The sequence below is a fragment of the Kryptolebias marmoratus genome, linkage group LG8 (genome assembly GCF_001649575.2).
Source record: "Kryptolebias marmoratus isolate JLee-2015 linkage group LG8, ASM164957v2, whole genome shotgun sequence".
Classification (NCBI taxonomy): Eukaryota; Metazoa; Chordata; class Actinopteri; order Cyprinodontiformes; family Rivulidae; genus Kryptolebias; species Kryptolebias marmoratus.
In genome coordinates this window covers 6,997,975-7,013,731 of record NC_051437.1, presented here as the reverse complement: position 1 = coordinate 7,013,731, position 15,757 = coordinate 6,997,975, and the positions used below count along the sequence as shown (strand labels likewise).

The window sequence follows — 15,757 nt, the reverse complement described above, 5'->3', positions numbered from 1 at the left end:
GAGCATTTTTCTTGTTTCTTTCTCTTGTTTCCATCCTGTCCTGCGCTTGCTATCTTGCAATAAAGTTTCTGAGTAGTTATAATAGGTTGCAGGGATTTTCTAAAATCTTTAAGGAGGAGCGCTCTTCTTAAGCGGCCATTCGGTTGAAACCGGAACCGGAACCCTCTCTTCAGATTCTTAAAAGAAATGTGCTTAGCAAAGGTAAACATGATAAAACTAAAAATTTTACAAACCAACTGGATCAAATAACAACTCATTCGAACACCAGTAGACCGCCTGCTTCCCTTTCCAATACGATGCCGCCTCACCTTTAAGCACGTTGACTCTGATGGGAGCGCTGTTCGACCCGACGCTGTTGCTGCCGACACACATGTAAGTGCCTGAGTCGGACATCTTGATTTCAGGGATGAGCAGAGTACCGATGTCGGTGCGGTCTGTTCGGGCCTGAAGGGGGAAAAAAAAAAAAAAACGCCATTGGGATTACAAAAATATCTTAGTTGTATCCAATTTATCTGCCATGATGGACAGCATAGGTCACTACATCTGTACCATAACAACATGTAGATATTGAATTTTATTTTGAAAACAAAGCTCATCACTTACCTGCCTTCTCTTCAACACGACACAAATATAGCATTGCTGACATGGAGACACAGCTAGCTACTAGCAACACAAATGCACTACAGCAGAGATCTTTAGGACAAGACAAGAGCTGTTACTGCAGCAGTTTGTTCGTTTATTTGTGATTTCAGCGCCGCTAGCCCTCGCACACAAAAGAGCGAGTCCAGCGTTTCTACAGTGATCGGTGGGGTTATAACTGTGAATTTATTATGATCAGTGATGATTAATTTATTACATTTGTTCCAACGGAAAAATAATGACTGGTGATTATGATAATGAGTAAGAAATTAGCACAGAAGTGACTGACAGTTCTAAAACAAATTAATCAGTGGCACGGGTTACTTGGACAGCATAACGAAGCGGGTCTCACAGGGAATTTTCTAGCCATTTTGTAGTGGCGTTCTGTGGAAAGTTATGAACAATTAACATCTTACCTGTTGTAGATAGCTCTTTGAACGACCTCAGTTTGGAGAAAAAGAGGCTGAAAGGACTGACAAACTAACAGCTAGTCTGAAATCAGCCAAGACCGAAGAGGATTCTGATGTCTTCCGAATTTCACATCGGCTTGTGCAAACACTATCATTTAAACCTTTATGTCATCTTTAGTTTTACATTACATGATCGTTTGAGCAGAAATATTACAGCTGGAAGTGCTACAGCCTGCTGCTGCTGCAGCTATTTGCACATACAAATAACCCTAAAATTAAATGGAACTAACCCTGTATTATAAAGTTAATAGTGGTGTAAATATTTTTAAACAGTGTATAAGAGTTTTGAGTTTGGAGCTGCTTTAGGATGCTAGTGAGTCATCAACTTTGGTCTCGGTCATGTTCAGACTAGCCATTAGCGCATCAGTAGAGCCATTTACAACAGGTAAGAGATTAATTGTTCACCGCTTGTTTAGAGTTCCTCTTCAAACTGGCCAGAATATCACTTAACCTTAAAGCTATAATCTGGGAATCATCACGAGCAAGTGGCCTTCATCAAAGTAGAAATACCCACCATACGTGTCTCTGAAAAGGTAAGGTGTGAGACAAAAAACCTGAATCAACCACATTTCCTTTCTTGACTTTCTAGCCCCTCAACAACCAGTTGCACCTGTTCTTAACTATGTCAAACGCTAGTGAAAATCAGCTTCGATGGAATTTTAAAGCACTTCAGAGAAGAAGAGAATCAGGGCGGGTAGGACCGGGGATGGATTACTGTATCGGGGGGTTTGGGGAGGGGGATGTTGGGGCAACCGTGGACAAAGCTGCTTAGCTGCAGCCCAGTCAACCGTGAGCGACGCTAAACCGAGCAGTGACCGAGGCGGGCTGCGCCTCAATGTGTGTCTGAACCCATTGAAGAGTTTTCAAAGCAAGCCGTTTGCTAGAGCATACAGAATTTCTGCGTGGTCGCACGGCAGAGCCCGGCTCCCCCTGGGAAAGGCTGACACAACGCAGCGGCTCTCTGAGGCAGAACTAAACGGGCCCTGGAGCTGTGGTCGAGCTGAGGAGGACAGCGCAGAGGCCAGACCTGTACGAAACCCCTCCAGGGCAAAGGGGCAAAGGGGCAATGGGCGGCGCCTCATACAGTGCACAACATGTCTAAAATACCTGCAGTACCTACTGTATACTTAGTGTTGTTAATACACGCAGTGGAATGATGGGAGTTCATCTGGGAGCTAAACGAGGATGGTGTGATGTGGACAGCACAAAAACGAGACACTATGGAACAACTTTATTAACACAACAACAAACACTGCGTGCAGGAGGTCAGTCAGACCCCGCCTGCTGTGTTTGGACTGAGTGAGCAGCTGTGGGACAATACAACTCACAAAGCGTGAATCAAGGACATGCACTTAGTGGACAGGATGTAAAGACGAGGTTAGATGGGTGTGAACTATGTGACAGGACAGACAGACAGCAGACAGATGGACAGACCTGCAGCTCCTCAATACGTCTCTGTAACACATCGAGACTGTTGCTTTTAAACTGATGGAAACCGTGAGAGGGAATGGCCTGAGCAAACGTCAGAACAGGACAGGATCAAAAAAAAAAGGAGGGAGGAGACAAACAAAAGGTAAATGGTCAAAATCCTGAAAAAAAAAAGTCTGATGAAATACCACAGGCAGTGGACATACCCTGAGGTGTAGACAGAGATACAGCACAGACAAATGTAAATACAGTTACATTACATTCCGTTTGTCATTTAGCAGATGCTTCTTTCCATAGCAACTGAGACGTTAAATACAGCCAAGGTTCGATTCATTTCCTTAATCAGTCCTTTTGATGATGGTGCGACATGTCTCACCTGTGAAGGGATTTCTCCTCCATTTTTCACCCAGGTGAGTTTTGGGGTAGGCGAGCCAGACGCTCTGCAGTACAGCCTCAACGTTTCGCCTTCATGGACTTCAGCATTTTGGGGACTGACTTGGACTTGGGGTACGGTGCCGAGGCCACTAGGGTTAGATTCTAACCAAACAAAACGCAATGTGATCATCCATCACCACAATATAACTACTTCATTCAACAAGGTTTGTCAGATTTTAGGAAAATCGTTAATAACTCTGTTATCAACCTAATAATTATACTGTCTATAAGATCTAAACATGGAGAAAGGAATTCATACCATTTGGCATTCTATTTGTCACTTTACAACCTGAAATTTTAAATAATTTTATTTGATTATTGATAATAAATCTGCACAAAAGACTCCAAATTACTGATGTTGGGAGGAAATAAACTGTTTTTCAATAAACCAAGAAAAATATACAGAAAATCTGAAAAGTACTGCCAGCACATATAATTAACCCACTGCTGCTTGTGTCCAACAATTTTTAAATCAAACCAGAAGATATCAGTTGGACTGAGGTCTGGACATTGACTGGGTCATTCCAAGACATTCAACTGTTCCTCTTTAAACCAGTGGAGTGTTGCTTCCTGTTAAAAGGGAGTTTTTCCTTTCCACTGTCGCCAAAGTGCTGCTCAGGATGGGAGACTGCAACAAAGTGAAGATTCAACGCAATCGGCTGGCTTCCTTAGATAAATAACTTTTACTATTGGCTTTCCGTAATGTATGTGCATGTTTTTGTACAGTACCCTGAGATGACTTCTGTTGTGACTTGGCGCTATATAAATAAACTGAACTGAATTGAAATTGCTTCAGCAGAGTGTTTAGGGCCATTGTCCTGTTGGAAGGTGAACTCTCGAAGAGGCAGACACATTTCTCTATATTTTGGTCTATCCATCTTTCCTTCAACTGTGATCATCACATCAGCATGATGCTGCCACCACTGTGCTTTACTGTTGGAATGCCTCCTGGTTGCTTCTCTGATTAATCTCCTCCTTGTCCACTTTTTAATTTCATAAGTTTTTTTTTAAACTTATAAATCACTACAATTATCACTACAATAAGACAAATATATTCTCCATCCAAATCCTTATCAGCATAAAAGTAATATAAGACTTCATCCCTTGTGACAAACTTTCTCTAAACTTAGTTTTTGAAACACGCGCAAACATGTCCGTGCAGCTAAACACCATCAGGCGCCACAGAAGCGTGCAGCTCTGAGTGTCTCTTTTGATTCTTCAGTTCTTGGAATACACCAAAGGGTGTATATGTGTACACCCTGTTTAATTCCAGTCAAGAAAAACACCCATCTTGAAAACTTTTCAAGACCCTCGACAACGGGGGACACCGGCGTGCCGCTTGTTAATTTGGAGCACTTTGTGTAGATTTCATAATTAAGTTAAAAATCTATTTAAATTCCAGCTTGTAAGGCAACAACACAAAGATTATCAAAGGGGTGAACACTTTAGAAACCCCCTGTACCTTTCTTCTGCTCTTCAGAAAACAGCAAGTTGACTTATATTAAATCACAGAATTGCTCCACCTGATATTCTAACCATTTGTGTGAGACAACAGCTTTCGGAGCTACAACATGTAACACACTCACACACACACTCGTATAACCACAGAGCATACTTTGGACATAGATGAACGCCCGTGCTGTGTGCTCGCCATGAGTGTTCAGGGCCTTGCACGTGTACTCCCCCTCATCAGCCGGGTCCACAGCTGTGAAAGTCAGGATGCCATTTCTTATCACAGCTCTGGGACTCATTCTGTTCCCAGGGCCTCCTGTAACAATCACACATGCATATCTCGTCACAGATTTCTTACTCACAGAATTGTCGTTGGCGCTTCACAAATTTGGCTGCACAAAAGAAATCCCAGTGACAGTGTATATCCCAACAGGGTCTGCAGTTAACTACAAAACAGAAACACTGTGTGGTCATACCGATCCATTCAACGGATGGGGTCGGGTTTCCAGTCACTGTGCAGCGAAGCTCTGCTCGTTGGCCCTGCTGGACATTTAGCACCGAGGGAGCGATGGTCGCAACAGGCTGGACCCCCTCTGTAGAAACAGAAGGATACACAGCAGTCAAACAGAGGTCCAGTGTGGAGACGTCTCGGAGAGAAATAAAGCATGATAACGCAGGGTGGTTTCAGTGTAGAGGTGAAGCAGAAAGGGATACCTTTTCGGCAGTGTATTATCAGTGCCACCGTGTCATTTTAAGTTGTGGGAATTGTTTTAAGCATTGTGAAATGACCGTTCTGTGGTTGAGTTACGGCATCTGCACCACCTTTAAACTTGGCAGCCAAGATGCTCGCCGCAGACAAAACAGATGAGATAAGGGAGGCGGTCATTGGCATTGCCCCTGGGCATATTGCTGTTTTCAATTATTTGGCTTGCTTCTATCCAATATCTTAGAGAGGTAGAGCAAAAAAAAAAAAGATACTTTTTTTCAGTACAGAGGGAGGGATCTGCATAGGAAAATCTCTGGGACAGTTAGACTGAACTGAGCATTGATTCTTTACTTTCAAAAATACTCCAGGGTGGAAAAAGGATTTGTTGTTCCTTTAAAAAATAAAAACTTGGCACATGTGACAGAACAAAAAAGTCACAGAATTACTTTAATGGTGTTTAATGGTGCTTCCAACATTTTGTAAAGCCTTGGTATAAAGTGGAAATTAGTCTTCAAATATTGAGACTAGCTTAACCTAAAACTGAAAGCAGCTACACAAAGAGGTATTTTCTTTATATACAATTTATAAGATTTCTGTTTGCCAGAGACTTGACTTTACAGGGATAGTTTAGACATTTTGAATGGAGGTCTAAGGTTATGAAGAAATAAAAACCTGTCACGAGTTCAAGTATTTTTGCGTTATGTTTTCTTTTGCTCCTTGTATCTTTGTTTCACTGTCAGTATTCACCTCCCCTCAGTCTGCACTTGTTTATTCGTCATGCCCATCTCCACCTGCTGTAATCACTCACCTGTGCCTGCTTCCCATAATTACCCTGTGTTTAAAACCCGGTCATCTCCTCCACTCACTTGCTGGTTTATTGCTTGTGTCACCGCTCTTGTTCCCTTGCCTTGCCTTGCCATTCTCTTGTCTTTAGTTAGATTTTGGTATTTGTTTGCTGCCACGTCAGCTGTTTGTTTTCTAGTTTTGTTGGTTTTATGAGTCTGCACTCTGGGTTCCTACTGCTCTCCACCGACCTTGACAAAAACCTACCTGTTGCAGATAGCTTCAGTTTGAGTTTACGTTCGACAGGAATGATGAACTAATGCTACTCTGAGCATGGTCAAAACCAAGAACAAATGGACTGGAGCCATTTTAGAATGGCAGCAGTCCCCTAAGTTTCATAGCAATTCATGCTATATCATAGACCTTTACACCATTGTCAATTTCTTTGTACACAGATATTTACTAATAATGTTATGATTACTTACATCCACAAATAGCAGCAGCAGCAGCAAGTTGTAGCCTGAAGGCACTTCTAACAGGAACATAATATTTCTGTTGGAATAACATTGTACTGCAAAATTGATGGTGGTGTTAAGATTTTTAAAATAGCGTTTACATGAACTGCTATGTATTTATTGAGACTAGAGTTGTTATAAAACAGCAAAATTGCTTTGCAAGTAGGTCTTCTAGGGCTAACTAGTCATTATTAGCTTGTCAATGCGGACTCTTCAAAACCTCTCTATAGAAACCCACTTCAGAATGTCTTAACTATGCCTTCAAAGTAAAAGGACAAAGTATTTGTGCTCTTAAAAGAAGATTACTATCTTAGAATTTGTAAAAGTCCCAGTTGCCTATTTAATTTGAGCTAAATGCTAAAATTTAGCAGTTTCCCATGTTCTCAAAGAAGTGCACCAAACTAACACCATAAGATATGCCAATTAGCACAGCTGACGAAAATAATGTGATTTAGCACATTTTTAGGCCACAAATCAAAGATGGATTTCAAATTTGAGCTTATGACATGAAAGTTGTTGGTCTACAAAATGAAAAATTCCTTCTGTAAGGTATGAAGACAATAACAAAAAACTAAGGTCATGCTAAAGTTGACCATATGCTGTTCTAGGGAAATATATTTTCTCGGTACTTTGAGCTGTTGACTTCAAACTTTTAAGCTAATATTAAGATTTGTGGCAAATGTGTCATGATCTGAGGTTGTTTTGTTCTGTTGGTTCAATTTGTTTTGTCTTGATGTGTCCCGTGTCTTCTTTTTGAGACATTTTTAGTTTTTGTTCTGTTTCTTTGTGATTGTATATTCAGTTATTTTATCAGTATCTTCCCATGCCATTGGCCACTTCTTCTTCAGTTTACCACTCACACCTGTTCCCTGTATTCATTAGTCTCAGCTGTCACCACTATTCTCACCACTCCCAGATTACTCACTTACTGTTCGTCTCCATCATGTTCCTTGAGTGATCCTTGTGTCGTTGTTTCTGTGTATCTGTTTTTGCTGCCCTGACAGCTTTGGTTTTATTTTTATTAAATTCCTTGAATCAAGTCTGCATCCTTGGGTCCTTTTCTCTCAAAACCTGACAAGGTTACGCAAATATTTCCGTTGTGATAAGCTATTTCAATTCAGTTCTGCGTACTAAAACTAGCTTCATTGCTATAAAATGTTTAATGCAATTTGGTATTTTTAATTTTTTCTTTCAGAACAGTTCATCTTGTGTTTCGAAATACATGCAATATGAAACACACTTCTTCCCAATGGAAGCGTGGACAGCAATCTGCTCGGCACATGATGTAATAAGGTTGTGATGGGATGTATTCAGCACAGTTATGATGTTTGAAGCCCAGAGGACAATTACTGAGCATGTTACCTTCAAAGGTAAAAGACAGTGTAGAAGACAAAGCAGAAGAAGTGAGATCCCATGTTTCGGAATGTGAAGATTTATTATTTAACCTCCCCAACAAAAAACAAACAAAAAAAAAAACATCCAAGTACCAATTTGGATGATTTCCTAAAATAATGCACCTTTAACCTGCTTCTGTTTTGTAGCTGAACTGTGTATTTATAGCATCGGGTCTATGAGGTCTATTTTTGTAGCAGTGTCTATATTTAGTGTGTAACAGAGAAAGTGGTCCTTTGCAAAAGTGGAAAGTAGACTCGACATTCATGAGGAGGTGCCCATGAGAATGAACATGCACTTTTTCCTGCAGTGATGGACCCAAATGAACCCAAAAAGTCAGGTGGGAACCACTAATGCTCATGTACAACTTTGACTCTCAAGTAAGGGCAAAACAATCCGTTGTCAGATATCAGTTTAACATAAGATGACTATTAATTGTTGGAATTACTATCGACAGTACATGGGCATCAGCAGGCCACCAGTGTATCCATGCTGAGGATGAGTGCATGCATAACAGAGGAGGAGGAGGAGGAGGAGGAGGAGTCTGGTCCAACCACGGAGCCCAGCAGAGAGGAAACCATGCGGACTTACGCTTTCTGTGTTCTTCAAACATTTCATAGGCTGTGTAAAACATCTGAGTCTGAGAGGCCTCTGGAGATGGAGGAAGGGAGGTGGGGGATGGAGACAAGTAAACTGACAGGTCAGCTTTTCCAAATCAGCAGCAGTTTACTGTACCTCCTATCTCCCCCAGAGAGACCTACAGTACAGCCTTCTCTGCAAGCGGGCCACAGTAGTTTTATCCAGTTGATTTCACACACACAGTAAAACATGCTAGCAACCACAAGCCTGAATTCATCTGGCACCACTTCGACATCACTGTTTTGTCCTTGCAACATGGCATGTGTGGCCCCACTGAATTTGGTCTATTAATGCATTCAATTTTCACACTTACCTGATAAATATGCAAAAAAAAAACCCAAAAAAAACCCAAAATGCACTTAAGTGTGTTGGTGAAATAATGTTACGCTAGTTTCAAAGCCAGAACAAAAAGACATAAGCACAAAACATTTGTTGCTTTAAAAATTAAGATGGGCAAACACACACATGTACATCAGGAGAGATGGACACACACTTTGTGCAGAGTAGCTCCGTGTTAGACATGCAGGTTAGTAGCAGAAGCTGACTTAAACATTAAAAACTAACTTTATCTCAGCTGTTAAAAACCAAACATACAGCTTGTGGATATCTTGAACAGTTAAAAAAGGTGGCATCCCATCCATATATTTAGAAATTGCTTTAGTCTGGTGTTTTAATCCTTTTTTTTTCTTTTTAACAAAACATGTTCACAGTTAAGATAAATACATTACAATGTGAAGTGTACATTGCATCAGTTCGGTGTCGCTTAAACCAAATTTCAAAACGAAATTGGTAAGAAGTTTTCATTAACAAACACGTCAAAAAGTAGTGATGATAAAGGTTTAAAAATGTGACCTGATTTTTCTTTGAAATATAAGGACATATATTATTACAGAGGCACTAAATACAAACACGCATCATGCATCCACTAAATAAAACAAACAAAACTAACATGTTTGATAAAATACAATGTCATAATAGAGTAAAAAAAATTGAGGAATATTTTTTATTTGTTTCCAGGTTTTAAAGGTTAAAGTAAAAATGTTGAGACTGGAGTTGAAATGTTCAGCTTAAGGTCTGAATATTGAAATTAGTTTTGAAATGCTCATATTGACGTCAAAATGTTGAATTTTAAGTTGAATTGTTGAGATTCAAGTTGGAATATTTGTTGAAAGGAATGTGCAAATGCTACATTTTTTAAAATTATTTAGCTCAGGGCTAGTGGTGCACTTTTACCAGGTAAGCCACAAAATAACAACATGATCCATTTTCATGAACAGGCCTCCTGCTTCAGCAGAAATCACAGAACTTCCTTCAATGCTTCACAATAAAAGTCTCAAACATCACTGAGTGTTGAACCCAAAATACTGTCAAATCACCTGAATCTTACAAAAAGAGTTTCTAGTATTATTGTCCTCTGGTAAGACTCATACTGAAGCCTAAACCTCTAGGAATTCTTAAGAAGTTACTGACAGGTTGTGCACAGCTCCAGACAATAGTTAAAGTGTATATGTCAGATTGTCTTTATTATGAAAAGCTATTCTAAAGTATAGAATCACTACAAATTGTTTGGCTATTTATGTGTGCCAATGACGGTTTGGTGTTTGATTTCCATTTTAATCTCAAAAGATCTTTTTTTCCCCCCACCATTATGACTTTATTCTTTAAAAATAGTATGACTTTATTCTCACTTCAACTTTAATCTCAACACTTTAACTTTAATTGTGAAAACAATCTGTGACACTGATATGCTGTCATACATGCACATGATTTCAGTCGATTTCAAAATAAAACACTCAAGTAACAATGACAAGGTGATAATTATTAAACATTACACAACAGTAGCCGATTATCAACAAAGTCCAGATTAAAATACTCCCTCCCCCCCATTTCTTTCTGCAATTCATGTCAGAACGAAGATCTTTTTAATATTAAAATTTGAAAAGTAAAAAAAAATTAAAATACAAACAGAGACATGAATAAAGAAAGGATATTGCAGCAGAGTTACAACCAGCTGCTTGGATATTAGCACCATTTTGTTCATCAACATTTGCCATCAGGTGATGATGGGAGTAAAATAACAAGCAGTGGTTTACGAGAGGAATACTGGAAGGGGTGATACACAAAAACAACAACAAAAAAAAAGACATGTTCTGGAGTTTTCCTCCAGTTCTTTATTTATTGCAGGTAAACTGAAGTCTTCTTTGAATGCCAGTCGCACGCTGCACTCCCTCTCACCACGCTCAGGCAGGAGGAGCCCAGGAGCCCAAAGTTATAAACGTACACCAGAATCCAGCGCCCGGACAGTAAAACGTTTGGCAGCACCAAGGCAAAGCTCTGTCAGTTCACGAGAAGCAACTGAACCACCACCGATTAAATCAACCCGTGTGAAAAATAAAAACCTGCTGCAGCTTCAGCACAGCGTTGGCAGAAAGCTTGACTCGTAAATCACATGTCTAAGAGAGTGGTGATTTGGCCTTTGAGTGCCTATTAGTTAAATTTAAAACTGCTTACTAGATCCCATATGTTGTGGAAATTTAGTGCCCTATAATTTTAGTTGTTACCAAACCCACAAGCTGTATTTCTTCATTTTAAACTCCAAGAATATCATGTAAGAAGAGACAAACAAAGCAGTAAAATAAAATTTAAAAAAAAATCATAGAAGAGTAGAGAAAAGAGCTGGGTTATCAGTTTGATGATAAGAAGGCAAAACAAAAGCACCAGGAGTTAAACTTGCAAGCTTATAATGCTGTTAACCCAGAAAGGAGCGTTTACATCAGAGAGTGAGAAATGCACTAAAACAGACAAGCATGCACCATTCCAAGCTGAAGGATGGGGGGGGGTCATAGCCCGAGCTGGGATGGTACCAGGTAGGGGGGGGGTGGTGATGGGGAGTGTGCCGAGGATCACGAACCTGGCACGTAGAGGATGGCAGTGCTCTCGTCCATGGCAAACATGTTGGAGCCCGTGCAGACGTAAATGCCCGCATCCTCGGGTTGAACGTTCTGAATCGTCAGGATGCCGTTGAAGTCCGTGGCCCGGTTGGGAAGTCTCCCGACGCCTCTCCGGGTCCACACTAGGGTGTAGGCTGGAGACTGTGCAGGGGTGAGCAGATAAGGCACACATATAACAGGAGGGGGGGACAATCTTAATAGTTTAAAGCATAAATTAGACCGAGTTACAGCTTGTATGTAAATACAGGTCAAGTTGAGGCCCCTTCGCACTGGATAAAGACCCTGCTCTTTGTGACCTACATGACCTATCAAAATATGGCTGAATCAAGGCAAATTTGGAAAACTAGGCATGAGGCATGAGTGGCCAATCCTGCTCCAAATTCTCAATGAACAAGCCTTGTCAGTGTTTGGACCCCATATCATGAATACGCTGCTGCTATGCTCTCCTATACTCCCTCAAGGTCCCTAGTATGATGCTTCCACAACGATGAACCATCACAACCTTGCTACAAAACGTTTATGCATACTCAAAATCATCTTGGACCAATCACATTACATGTCACACAACCGGGAGCCCACTGCATTCTAAATATGCACCTGAAGACCTCATCAGGACCCTGCAAAGAACATCCACATTCTGTTGCACGGTCAGCATCCGGTATGTAGGGGGCCTTAGCTTTGGCTGAAAAATCAAGCAACTAGAAAAGACAAGAAAACCCAATAATCAACAACAAGCAGTTACCTTGCTCTTTGCAGTACAGATAAAATTGACAGTAGAGCCGATCCTCGTGGTCTGAGATCTAGGCTCCTCCACTGTGACCTCAATGGGTTTAGTTGGCCCACCTGAAGAAATGAAGAGACAATGACCGTTTAGAAAAGAGGAATTACAGAAGAAATGTCTTTTTAAAGAACCGTTGAGTTGTAATAAAAAATAAATCAAAAGATCCAAAACGGCTAAAATGGTTGAGGACTGTAAATGTTACCCAGTTCACTAAACGGAGCAGTGATATAGTGTACAACCCCAATTCTGAAGAAGTTAAAATGTAAATAAAGACAGAATGTAATGATTTCCAAATCTCATTAACTCATATGTTATTTACAAAGAAACATAGTTTCAATGTTTATGAAGAAATTGTACAATTTGTTTGGGGTGGATGGCAGCAACATATCTCAAAATCAGGAACAACAAAACAGATGAAAGAGCACTTTACAAGAAATTAGGTTAATAGTGAACAGGTCAGTAAGAGGACTGGGTATAAAAAGAGCATTTCAGAGAGGCGGAACCTCTCAGAAGTAAACATGGACAGAGGCTCACTAGTCTGGGAAAAACAGTGTCTAAAAATAGTAGAACAATATTGGAATAATGTTACTCAAGGGCAAATTTGGAACACTAAATATCAACAGGACAAAAGAAAAAATCTAATGTATGCATGTAGGTTCGCTTACCACCCCAACATACTATTCAAACTTTAAATAAGATTCCAGAACAAAACCAACTTATTTTCCTTCTGATACTTGTTATGCTGCACATTGATCATAACATTTAAATTGCTGTTGTTATTCCAAGACTGAGCCCTTGAAGAAAAGCAACAAGTGCTTTTTTAAATTTTTAAAACATTCAGTGAAAAACAAGCCGTCAAACCATAAAGCAATAAACCTAATAACACAACAGCCATGCTGAGACTGATGGAATGTCTTTACCAGGTTCATATATAGCTATATCCTCAGCATACTTCTGAAAATCTGCATCAGAGCAGGTTTTAGATAAAAAAAACTGGGCCAAGAACCAAGCCTTGTGGTACACCTGGATTAATTTTAAGACCAGCGTGGATCAGAACAGAAGAATGGGGAGCGGCATAATTTTTTAAACGCAAATTTAAGGTGACAGCACCAATTTGTTGTAATTATTACATCCCTGACACACAACTAGCATGTAGCTCCAAGGATATTGTATTCTTTTGATGTTGGTGAATGTTCCAACAGAGGTGAAGTGGCCACAGTGACTGTGGGCTGACTGACACAATGTTTGCCTGGTGGTGCAAAAACAAACAAAAGATAAACACTGTCGGGGAACTAAGAGATCTTAAACCACTCAGAGAGCCCTTAGAAAACACCTAATCTGACACACTGAGGGGTGAACCTGGCTGTTCATATCCGATCAGGATCCGGAATCACCTGTGACGATAATCTCAGCGTGGCTCCTGTTACTGCTGCGCTGGTCCCGGCAGGTGCAGACGTAGACGCCGGCGTCACTCGGCTGGATGCTGGGGAAGAACAGTTCTGCTCCTGCGCACACAAGGAAGTACGGCACAGTCTGAGCATGTTCGAATCCCTACGAAACGTTTTATGGAACATGTTTCAAACGTGTCTTTCCGCACCTTGCTTGAGTCTTTCGGCACTATTTGAGACGGGCTGTCCATCCAGTCTGGACCAGTAGTAGTAGTGTGGAGGAGATCCAGACACCTGGCAGCGCAGAGTGACGGAGCTGCCCTGGGTGGCTTTGAAGCTCTCTGGATACACTTTTACCACCAAGGAGGCTGCAGCTGCAAAATGCAAAGATCATAGACAAAAAAAAAAATATATATATATGAAAATTTCAGATAAAATTATATAACACATCAATATGGAGTCAGAATTCATCCCCCTGATTGTTTTTCTCAGTTCACCAGTAATGTGTCTTAAGCACAGAAGCTGTATTTCCTTCAGGGAACATGGAGCACTTTGTATCTCCTGATATTAGAGCTGCTTTGTTGTGTTTTAGTGCAACATTACCATCTTTTGGTTGACACTTTTCCCTCCTCTGTGGGTTGCCAACATATCCAGGAGCACAACTAATGATGAAAAAACACACACAAAGTAGTTTCTATCTTGGGCAAACGTTTACTGAAATCCATGTTGGTGCCAGTCTTTTATACAACTCTTTTCCAAACATGCCACAATTCTTAAAGACAGCTGATGGAGATGGCTTGTTGTCAGGAGAGAGAGCGGCCTTACCGTTCACAGTACTGGCCAGTGTAGCCAGGCTGACAGGCGGTACACTGGTAGTCTCCATTACGAAGGCTCTGGCAGGTAGGAGAGAACCTGGGAAACAAGAAACAAAGACAAGAAGCTAAAGTCTAGCTCAAATAATAAGGTTTAGTATCATGAGTTTTTGGGACTAATTGGTTGACAAAAGTTATATCTATCCTTTCATACAAATAGACTAAGAGTGAAAGTTAAATTCAGCTAAAGGTAAAAGTAATTCTTTAAAAGAAGGGACATATACAAATTGAAATGGGAGGAGAATGGGTGCCGAATCCAAATCTCAAAAACTAAAAGCCTGAGAGCTTTTCTGTAAACAGAGGAGCTGCGCACAGAGCTGTCTGAAGCTATAATTGGAGGTGGAATGTGAGCTCTTGGTATGTGTGCCGGCACTCACTGGTTGTCTGGGTCAGTGTGAGGACAGGCGCACGGCTGGCAGTCCACAGGAGTTCCAGCAATCGGGTCGCCAAAGAAGCCAGAGGTGCACTGCTCACAGAACTCACCCTGCGTGTTGTGCAGGCAGCTCTGCAGCGAGACACACACAAACACACACACACACACGCTGCCTTTACACATCTGTCCATCTCATCAGAGGGCTGTACTTCAGAGAGCGATCTCGGTCCCGTGATGGACTTGCGCTCTTTACCGTGCAGGATCCAGTCTCAGGGTGGCAGGTGTCCGAGTGGCCGTTGCATTCACAGAGCTCACAGTGACCCAGGTACAAACCTCCCCCAGTACGAGTGTACCCAGGTGCACAGTCCTAAAAATAACATCCACCTATTTAGGCACTGGTACACGTATTTTACACAGGAATTCATGTGCACAAAAACTAAATGTTATTTGCACCCTTTTGCATCTAAAGCCAGTATCTCACTGGGCTGTGACTGTTGGAGACAAGCTGGAGTCTTACTGAACTTTGAGTGTTTGAGACCAAGTGGCCAGCAAAATTACCGTTTATTTCTATTTGTGCAGCTGACAAAACTGCATTCTCTACCATGGACATTATCTCATTGCCCAACTTTTCTCATATTGTCTCATATCATTGATGATTTAATCTACTGGAGTACATCTCTGAAATGAAACTAGGCAGATCTGAATAAAATAATTAGTATTTATCATCTGTGTGTTTTTTAGACGTGGACATTTGGGACTGTAGATGATTTCTATCGTAAGAAAGGCTCTTTATGCAGTTGTGGAAATATAGCTCCAGTGCTCTAGAATTGCAAAATCCAATTTGAGGAGGGCCCGAAACACCCACAACAATGCTGCAACTATTTTCAGAAAATTAATTTTTTAACCATGTTCTAAATTCTAGCAACAAGTAGT

General features: G+C 40.8%; 1 protein-coding gene across 12 annotated transcripts in view; it reads right to left on the bottom strand.

The window, feature by feature from the left end:
* hspg2 (heparan sulfate proteoglycan 2) overlaps positions 1-15,757 on the bottom strand; it is a 139,398-nt gene that overhangs the window by 36,413 nt on the left and 87,228 nt on the right. For 9 of the 12 annotated variants that reach the window (XM_017419164.3, XM_017419170.3, XM_017419166.3 and 6 more), the window contains 14 exons: positions 15,078-15,191; positions 14,829-14,956; positions 14,405-14,491; positions 14,183-14,241; positions 13,789-13,953; positions 13,586-13,696; positions 12,153-12,253; positions 11,371-11,551; positions 8,412-8,471; positions 4,901-5,017; positions 4,588-4,740; positions 2,914-3,074; positions 2,544-2,621; positions 309-444 (listed from right to left, as the gene is read on the bottom strand). In XM_017419164.3, the coding sequence (XP_017274653.1) occupies positions 309-444; positions 2,544-2,621; positions 2,914-3,074; positions 4,588-4,740; positions 4,901-5,017; positions 8,412-8,471; positions 11,371-11,551; positions 12,153-12,253; positions 13,586-13,696; positions 13,789-13,953; positions 14,183-14,241; positions 14,405-14,491; positions 14,829-14,956; positions 15,078-15,191 (1,651 nt within the window). The remainder of the gene's footprint in view (positions 1-308; positions 445-2,543; positions 2,622-2,913; positions 3,075-4,587; positions 4,741-4,900; positions 5,018-8,411; positions 8,472-11,370; positions 11,552-12,152; positions 12,254-13,585; positions 13,697-13,788; positions 13,954-14,182; positions 14,242-14,404; positions 14,492-14,828; positions 14,957-15,077; positions 15,192-15,757) is intronic. The other 3 variants (XM_017419173.3, XM_037976937.1, XM_017419171.3) reach the window with 2 other exon arrangements.